This window comes from Sinocyclocheilus rhinocerous, unplaced genomic scaffold, assembly GCF_001515625.1.
Source record: "Sinocyclocheilus rhinocerous isolate Xijiao unplaced genomic scaffold, SAMN03320098_v1.1 scaffold2589, whole genome shotgun sequence".
Taxonomy (NCBI): Eukaryota; Metazoa; Chordata; class Actinopteri; order Cypriniformes; family Cyprinidae; genus Sinocyclocheilus; species Sinocyclocheilus rhinocerous.
In genome coordinates, this window is record NW_015658508.1 from 262,484 (window position 1) to 272,692 (window position 10,209).

The 10,209-nt window shown below is 35.2% G+C and overlaps 2 protein-coding genes across 2 annotated transcripts in view; both read left to right on the forward strand.

The window, feature by feature from the left end:
* LOC107722258 (paired box protein Pax-3-B-like) overlaps nucleotides 1-3,427 on the forward strand; it is a 21,219-nt gene extending 17,792 nt beyond the window's left edge. The window contains exon 10 of the mRNA XM_016530537.1: nucleotides 2,540-3,427. Within this exon, the coding sequence (XP_016386023.1) occupies nucleotides 2,540-2,574 (35 nt within the window). The 3' untranslated portion in view covers nucleotides 2,575-3,427. The remainder of the gene's footprint in view (nucleotides 1-2,539) is intronic.
* Nucleotides 3,428-5,886: 2,459 nt separating this feature from the next.
* On the forward strand, nucleotides 5,887-7,036 carry LOC107722259 (uncharacterized). Its single transcript, XM_016530538.1, has 3 exons — nucleotides 5,887-5,993; nucleotides 6,099-6,223; nucleotides 6,421-7,036. The coding sequence occupies exons 2-3, from the start codon at nucleotides 6,108-6,110 to the stop codon at nucleotides 7,034-7,036; spliced, it is 732 nt and encodes a 243-aa protein (XP_016386024.1). The 5' UTR covers nucleotides 5,887-5,993; nucleotides 6,099-6,107.
* Nucleotides 7,037-10,209: the final 3,173 nt, after the last annotated feature.

Genomic DNA, 10,209 nt, shown 5'->3' on the forward strand with positions numbered 1-10,209 from the left:
CAATAATCAATTATCTGCTGTAGATAAGTTACCAATTAGATAAAATGGCAAGAAAAAAGACAGAAAGATTATGAAATTAACAATAACACAGCTACATATATGTATATATACTGTATACAGTGGGTACGGAAAGTATTCAGACCCCCTTAAATTTTTCACTTTTTGTTATATTGCAGCCATTTGCTAAAATCATTTGTTAATTTTTTTTCCTCATTAATGTACACATAGCACCCCATATTGACAGAAAAACACAGATTTGTTGACATTTTTGCAGATTTATTAAAAAAGAAAAACTGAAATATCACATGGTCTTAAGTATTCAGACCCTTTGCTGTGACACTCATATATTTAACTCAGGTGCTGTCCATTTCTTCTGATCATCCTTGAGATGGTTCTACACCTTCATTTGAGTCCAGCTGTGTTTGATTATACTGATTGGACTTGATTAGGAAAGCCACACACCTGTCTATATAAGACCTTACAGCTCACAGTGCATGTCAGAGCAAATGAGAATCATGAGGTCAAAGGAATTGCCTGAAGAGCTCAGAGACAGAATTGTGGCAAGGCACAGATCTGGCCAAGGTTACAAAAAAATTTCTGTTGCACTTAAGGTTCCTAAGAGCACAGTGGCCTCCATAATCCTTAAATGGAAGACGTTTGGGACGACCAGAACCCTTCCTAGAGCTGGCCGTCCGGCCAAACTGAGCTATCGGGGGAGAAGAGCCTTGGTGAGAGAGGTAAAGAAGAACCCAAAGATCACTGTGGCTGAGCTCCAGAGATGCAGTCGGGGGATGGGAGAAAGTTGTAGAAAGTCAACCATCACTGCAGCCCTCCACCAGTCGGGGCTTTATGGCAGAGTGGCCCGACGGAAGCCTCTCCTCAGTGCAAGACACATGAAAGCCCGCATGGAGTTTGCTAAAAAACATCTGAAGGACTCCAAGATGGTGAGAAATAAGATTCTCTGGTCTGATGAGACCAAGATAGAACTTTTTGGCCTTAATTCTAAGCGGTATGTGTGGAGAAAACCAGGCACCTGTCCAATACAGTCCCAACAGTGAAGCATGGTTGTGGCAGCATCATGCTGTGGGGGTGTTTTTCAGCTGCAGGGACAGGACGACTGGTTGCAATCGAGGGAAAGTTGAATGCGGCCAAGTACAGGGATATCCTGGATGAAAACCTTCTCCAGAGTGCTCAGGACCTCAGACTGGGCCGAAGGTTTACCTTCCAACAAGACAATGACCCTAAGCACACAGCTAAAATAACGAAGGAGTGGCTTCACAACAACTCTGTGACTGTTCTTGAATGGCCCAGCCAGAGCCCTGACTTAAACCCAATTGAGCATCTCTGGAGAGACCTGAAAATGGCTGTCCACCAACGTTTACCCTCCAACCTGACAGAACTGGAGAGGATGTGCAAGGAGGAATGGCAGAGGATCCCCAATTCCAGGTGTGAAAAACTTGTTGCATCTTTCCCAAAAAGACTCATGGCTGTATTAGATCAAAAGGGTGCTTCTACTAAATACTGAGGAAAGGGTCTGAATACTTAGGACCATGTGATATTTCTGTTTTTCTTTTTTAATAAATCTGCAAAAATGTCAACAATTCTGTGTTTTTCTGTCAATATGGGGTGCTGTGTACATTAATGAGGAAAAAAAAATTAACTTAAATGATTTTAGCAAATGGCTGCAATATAACAAAGAGTGAAAAATTTAAGGGGGTCTGAATACTTTCCGTACCCACTGTATATATATATATATACTGTATATATATTTATATATTTATAATAATAATAATCATACATTAACAACCTCAAAATAAGTCTTTAAATATAGCATTAAATTAAATAGCATTTATAATAAAAAAAATGTCTGTCAGGAAATGCAACAACAACGGTTTACTCTCTGATCGCTAATATTTCATTAGTCAAAAAAAGCAAGCAGGTTATATATTTTGTATCTGTATTTGCTATTTACATCTGTAAGACACAAACAAAAATGTTGCTACATTTATTGCTGTTATGTCAATCATAACAATTCTGATAGTGACTTCTGGCATCTATACACCAACAAAATGTCAATTTAGGTGATTGTCATTCATTTGTTGGTGACCTAAACAAATAATAAAAGGGTAAAAGGCTTCACACACACATCAGAGGCTGGTATATAGTTGTATGTTATTTGCAGAGGTCTGATCCTGTAATCTGGAGTGTGTGTGTGTGTGTGTGTGTGAAGGTCATGGTTGGATGCTAATCTCCTGTGGCAGGATCATGATGAGAAGCAGCTGCGCTTGTCTAACTCACTATCCACGCTCGTACAGTTATGCTCGGATGAAATGGACTCCGCACAAATAAGGCAGCTCTTTAATGAGTCCTTCTTAAAGAGGAGGCTCAGCGTTTGCCAGCCTGATTGCTATGGACGGCACACGCTTTCAAGTCATGCAAACATAAGCAGAACAAATATTACTATTAAGATGCATATTAAATGTGAAAATCATTTAACATTATTAATAAATTATGCTCTTTACATTTTCATGTCTTCCAGATTCCTTTCATTATCTGAGGCCTGAAATCGCCTGAGAGGGTTGTGTGGCTCAGCTGTCCCGAAGGGGGGACGGCATAAAGTCCCAAAGTCCTGGAATGAAGGTTTTCTGCAGACGGAGATACAAAACTCTTGGCAATAAAAATACAACTTCTTCACCACTGGATGGCACAGCCGGCAGATCAAAAGATCTCAAACATTCCCTTGAACTCTTCTTCAAAAGCCCTTCCAGCAAAATTATCCACAATCCCAGAAAACACAACAAGACAAGCTGAATCAAAACAAAAAGGAGACGTTTTTTCACTGAGAAACATGTTGAAGTGCAATATGAGAAATGGCCATATTCATACAAGACATTCGCAGCCACTCAGCGCCGCTCTTATGAGGCCAGACGAAAGCGCTGGGCTGGATACGTGTTGGAAATAAAAGACAAATGTTTTATAGCAGACAGTGAACTTCTTCTCATGCATTCCTTGACATTTGAATGATGTTTTTGTTTTTTTACATGAGGGACGACTGTAAAATTATACAGTATTCTGGAACTTGGGAGTTCAAAATCATACTTGTTTGCAATAATTCCTATAGCGGTGCTGTAGTGTTAAAAGGTGCACTGTGAAAACGACTTTTTATTTTTAGCAACTATATTTTACTGATTTGATATGATCTGATATGCTTAAAACTGCAATATACATTTGGTCGTCCCCAATAATACTTACAACCTTTCTAATGTTGTTTATCTTCTTGCCAAGTGATGGTAAAATACTAAAAAGCTCTCAAAAATACTGATAATACAGCCACAACAACTGAATGTTTTTTTATTAATTTATTTTGTATGTGTGTGAGTGTTTATCTGAATCCTCCAGATATTTTGCATAATTAAATCATTCATTGTATTATACTAAACCCTGTTTGTGTGTGTATGTACTTTACTATATACATTTGGAAACAAAACCTTCATTTGGAAGCTTTTGCAGATGTTGGCAATTGCAACATTTATTCATAAAGCCAATATGGGTTTTTAAAGAAATTTTAAAATGTTAATCCTAAATGTTTTCAGGATTTGGGTTTAGGATAAAGTTTAGGAATTGAATTAGTCTGCAGCAGGGTTATTATAGTTAATTAAAACTAAAAATAAATAAAGTTATAATAATACACAATAAAAATAAACAAAAGTTAATTTTAGATTAAAAAATAAATAAAATGGAAATAAAAAAATATTTTTATTAATTATTAATAATATTATTTAACATATTTCATTTCAGCTGGTTGCCAAGGCAGCCTTTTTCATATTAATTTAGTTTAACATAACTAAAAAAAAAGCTGAAATAAAAATTCATTAAAACTATATAGACTTTAAAAATAATGATGATGATGATGATGAAACAAACACGCAACACTTCACTTAAAATTAAAACAAATACAAAATATTAATCAAATCTATAATAGCATCTCGATACTAAAATATCACTGGTCTGCAGTCATTATAATTCATTCTAAATAAAAACAACAGAAGTTAGCATAAGTGTGTGATCTCTCACACATCTGTCTGCAGTCATAGCTTACTCTTCACACTTTCCAGGATGATTCACGTCTCTGTTCTTCCACAGCTGATCAAACGCTTCACCTGTGGCCTAGAAAACACAGAAAACCTCCTTGAACACCTCGAGAATAATGGACAGGGAGACAGATGCTATTTTATGTCAAACCCTTTCTTTCTTTCTCTCTCAGAAGCTTCTTTTGACCCTCTGTCTTCCCTTGTAAATGCCAACCTTCAAACAGCATCCTCTCCTTCACCCTGCTCCTCATCTGAGGGGTCAAAGTTCAAAGTTCACAGGTCTGGCACATGTTCATCACACAGAGAGACAGATGAAAATAAAACTACAGTCTGATCTGTTTTTCATCTGATCCTCAAACATGTGTCTTGACTTGATTACACTCAAGTAACAGAAAAAGAAAAAAAACACTTTTTTTTCAATAATAATGAGCAAGAAAGTCATTTGATATGTTTTACAATTTTTTTGTGCATCAGTTTACTGTAAAATTTTCAAAATGATGACACATTAATGTTTTTTTTTCATTCAAATAAGCAGCATCACACAGTCAAGAGTCACAGCTGTGATTTTGAGTGAGATATTGTTTTCATATAACAGTAGATATCGTGTAGCTTATGTTGTAAACAAAATATGACCAGGTAGTTGTTCATTTCTTCTCCGCCAACGGAAAATAGATTCAAATCAAATCTCCATTGGCTCTGCAACATTTAGTACAGCTTAAGACTACTTTAAAGTAGATATATACATATACACCGATCTAAATGTATTATAATCTATTTTATATTCATGCTTAGAACTGCTGTGCATCCTCGGATATCCGCTGATGTATTTCCTTCGCAATGCTGCCCTCTACTGGTGTGTAATTACCCCTGCAACTCTACCACCAAAACATCATATAAAACATATATAAAGTCCATTTTGAAATTTTATGTGTGTGCGTGCACATAGTGTGAGCCATTAAATATAACTATAAATATAACTATAAAAAAATAAAATAATTAATAGTAGTAATAATAGCTTTATTGCACTTCAAAATATTAACAAAATAAAGTGTTATATTTTAAAATTAAAAAAGAGTATTAAATAAAAATACAGTTGTTTTATAGTACACTTAAAAAAAATACAATGCTAATATTTATGTTTTTTTTTGTTTTTTTTGGAATTTTCAACTATTTCAAACCTAAAATCTGCAAACTTTTATTTTGGCGGGTTGCCGGCAAGTAAGTATAATATGTGATTTTTTATTTGTTTTTTAAAAAATTTTTATAATATGTGATTATAGTTTTAGGGCTGCCGAGTGAAGCGCGTCATTGAATGCTATAATGTAGTAACTGGTTCTTTCTAAGAACTGAACAAACCACTGATCTATATATAATGTTCTCTATTATAGATCAGTGGTACAAACATAAAATGTCAGTTGTTTTATTATTGGATAATTCAGGGATTCTATAGTCTTTTTAAAGAAGAGGGCTGGTGCAGACTAAAATAAATATACTTTCTCTTTCACTTTCATCTTATTTTGGCGGGTTGCCGGCAAGTAAGTATAATATGTGATTTTTTTATTTGTTTTTTTTTAAATTTTTATAATATGTGATTATAGTTTTAGGGCTGCCGAGTGAAGCGCGTCATTGAATGCTATAATGTAGTAACTGGTTCTTTCTAAGAACTGAACAAACCACTGATCTATATATAATGTTCTCTATTATAGATCAGTGGTACAAACATAAAATGTCAGTTGTTTTATTATTGGATAATTCAGGGATTCTATAGTCTTTTTAAAGAAGAGGGCTGGTGCAGACTAAAATAAATATACTTTCTCTTTCACTTTCATCATTCATCACATGGAACAAAAAACAGCATAGTCAGTCACAATCAAGACTCATATCATACAAGTAATTTTGGGAGTAGGTTTGTTTCACTTTGAATGGGCTTGTAGGAGTGTTTCTGACTAACTATGCACATTGTATTTACAATTGTATTTGTTCTCTGTGTGTGTTTTGGGATTTTAGAAGTCCACCATGTTTCTAAGCGGACTCCTGCTGCTCTTTCTGCTTCCTGATTGGACAGAAGGCATTGAAGGTGACACTGTGGACATCAATACTCTCGCGCGTATTATTGATTTCTTCGAGCAAAAGTAAGTCTGTCTCCAGTTTCTATAAAATATTAAAAGCCCAAAGTTAATGCTTACATTAAAATTTAACAAGAAAGTTAAAAGTTAGCAACAAGGAAGTCACAACAGGAAGCTGTCTGTCAAATGGTCATAAATTAAAAACATGGGAGTGTGTCATTAGTCACCTAAAACAATACTTGATCCTGTTTACTGTTTTCCAGCTTTAAAAGAGTTGATAAAGATGGACATCCCCGTCAGTACGCTGTAGCCATCAACGTGCCAAAGCATCAGTGTCAACAGAACTTCAATCTTGCACAGAACAACTTTCTGACTCAAGAGAATGCCATGAATGTGAAAAATGCTATTACTGATGAAACAATCGCACTTTACCAAGGTGCAGAACTCATCGCTGCAGGAACTAGAAAAAAGAAGGGATACTATATGCATTCAGAGTCTCTGCTGCTGAATCCAGCTGCCAACTCACCCATGACCAAACTTTTGAATAAAAGAAAAGACGGCTGCTCTGTTTTCTTCACATTTGAATCTCCCTGCGTCAATACGTGTCTGGATGAGACAGGCAAACACAGCATTTTAAAGGCCCTGGAGAACTGGAAAGAACACAGTGGAATTAAAGCTTTTGTCTTCAAGAGTTTCTGGAAGTTTGACACTGAAAAAGATCCTCAAACCAAATATAAGCAGATTGTGGCTCATGTTCCTCTCTACCGCTGTGTGAGTGAGAATCAGAGTGAGAGTGAGTGTTATGCTTGTAAAGGGGAAGGAAACACTCCCATCGACGCAAAGTGTCTGCCTCCAAAAAAGATCAAAGATGAATTATAACAGATCTGTGAGTCTTTATTAAGATCTGCTAGATTTTGTTTTTAAATTCAATATGGATAGATGAACTACTAAAAATGCATTTAAAAATGAATATTGATTCTTACTCAAACAAATAAAATACTTCCACTTGGTAAACATTTGCTTTACTTTTACATTTATTCATTCAGCAGATGCTTTTATCCAAACTTACAAAGGAGGATTTTTAAGATCGGAGTAGGCTATGGGCTGCAGTAATGCACATAAACACACCCACAGTTCTCATAAAAATATCAAAGAGCAGGATTTCGGAAAGCATGTGGTGTAACCTAGACGTCATGCTACACTCTTGCTAAATGACATCAGGGTCTTCAGCCAGCTGCAGCAAACGCCTGAAGACTTTACAGGGGTTTCTTAACTTAAGTGGATTGTTGCAACCAGGCCCTGGACAATACTGCTGATTATTAAGACTGGAAGACAGTTATTATATTTCATAGACACCACTCGTGTAAAGTTTCAGGAGTGACAAACACATTTAAATGCCGCATAAAATCAAAATGAACACTGCTTTAGTAGTTGTTGGATAGTGGCAATGTACCCACAAAGATAAATTTTGGTTAGATTTTTTAAAGGGGACATATCATGAAAATCAGACTTTTCCGGGTTTTAAGTGCTATAATCTACGGTGGACCAGTATTGCAAAACACAACACAATTAAAAAGCAAACATAAGTTCACAACACAACGGAAATGCTCCCGACCACTAGGGGGCAGTGTTGACAGTTAACACAGATATTTCCTCGAGACGCCACTAGAAATTCTCAATGTAAGTGATTAATATGTTTAACTTAATATGTGTAATCGATTTTTAAATGAACAACGTGTTTTTTACGGTGAACCAGTATTGCAAAACACAACACAATTAAAAAAGCAAACATAAGTTCACAACACAACGGAAATGCTCCCGACCACTAGGGGGCAGTGTTGACAGTTAACACAGATATTTCCTCGAGACGCCACTAGAAATTCTCAATGTAAGTGATTAATATGTTTAACTTAATATGTGTAATCGATTTTTAAATGAACAACGTGTTTTTACTGAATGTTTTGATATCCTGGTAATCTTAATGTATCGATTCATGAATCGAGCAGAAAATAAATCAATATTATTTTCGATTTGGACAGTTTAGCTCTGCTCTTGAGAAGGGTGTTCCTGCACAACCGGAGGCTGCAGACCGCAGTTCTAGGACCCTATTCTTTTGTAACAGCGCCACCTACCGAATTGGATGATATAGCGGAGGCTGCAGTTTCATGACCACGTTTCTAGGACCCTGGTGGTTTAGTTTGTAGTAATGTTTTTGCATGTTGTTAAAGATATTGAATCTCAGGAACCTTTTTAAAATTTATTTCAATTGTGATTTTTGATTTATAAATGCATCAGATGTTAATTACAAAGTGTGTAATACCTGATTTGAGTTAACAATTTTAAAGTTAACTGAATTTACAATTAAAATATAAATGAAAAATGTATTTCAGTCTTTAAACAACTGAAAAAGTGGAGTACCTTAAGTCTTAGTTTCTTATGCACAGATCTGCTTTGCATCCTCGGATATCCGCTGATGTATTTCCATCGCAATGCTGACCTCTACTGGTGTGTAATTATTAGTGTGACAAAAAGGTTTAAAAAGCTCTATTATGCTCTTTTACAAAGTCTTGATTTAGTTTTGGGGGTGTACTAGAACAGGCTCTCATACTAGGTTGTTCGAAAAACATGACTATAAGCAACTTTGCAACTACATGCCAACTAACTCTCAATAGAGTTTTAGTAGGCTTAATTAAGGTTATGGTTGGTAGAATAAGTTTATGTACTTGCAAATTTGCTTATAGTGAGTAGAATGTCTGTTGGGGAACCATCAAAATAGTGTTAGCATATATTTAGCAGACATACTACTAATACTCTAATGACTGCTAGTTGACATGTAGTCGCAGAGTTACTTATCAACAGTTGTCTAAAGGGTACCATCAAAATAATCAAACTGATATTACAATAAAAATAGTTCAAAGTAAACGTGTACACATTCATCTGATCTGATATCTGATCTTATGGCTGTTTGAGAAAAATATTATTATTTATTATTATTATTTATAAGTGGTCTTTGTCTGCTTTTAGTACAGTGAAGTTACTTATAAATACCACTTATAAATAATAAGACCACATTAAAGCATTTTGGAATGTTTTCATGAAGACTTTGTATTTGTTATTTTACAGTAAAAACACTAATAAGATGTACTAAGTTATTGTGCAGATCTTAAACAATGGCAAGATATGAGACCTATAATACATTATAACTATGAGAAATATAATCCATTGTAACTTAAGTGGATGCAACGTGTTCATTGTGTGTTATAAATCATCATACACTTAACCAAAGATGATTTATACTTAACTATGGTAAAACAATGAGTAACAAACAAGTTTTCACACTAATACAGTAAGCTACAGGTAAATCTGACACATCTCACATCAACATGCTTTTATCATCTTTTTAAGTTTAATTATTAATTGTGCTGGCTAGATTTACTTATTATAGTCATTATGTCAACAAGGTTTAGCCTAATTAAATCATGGCCATGAATTAAGAACGTCGTAATAATCAATAAAACTAGCAATCAGGAATTCATTCTTATTTCTTAGCAGTTCTCACTTTGGCTACTTAAACTTTGCATCGTTTTAACGTTATAAAATAAAACTTAATTGAAAATCGGTAAAGTTACTCACTCTGATTGCTGCCCATGTCGTCTATCTTTAGTGATCCAATTCGGTAGGTGGCGCTGTTACAAAAAAACTAGGGTCCTAGAAATGCAGTCCTATGGCAGATAAACAAAGCCGTTTCCCAGAACTCAAAGCGCCGTTACGTCACATTCTCATTCTTTATTGTTGTTAGCATAACTGTTGCAAATAAACATAAAAGTTTTAAAAATATGCTATATAATATATAAAAACTTTTTAAAATATAAAATGTATATATTTTTTTATGCCGGTGTCCATCAGCGACAATCTGACGGACACCGTGCTGCGTTGTCACGGGAACATGCCAGCTGAAAATAATGAGGAAATTACGTCGCTCCCTTTGCCAAGTGCATTCCAAACGACTACATAATGGCACACACATGCCCTTTTCACTCCAAAGTCCCCAC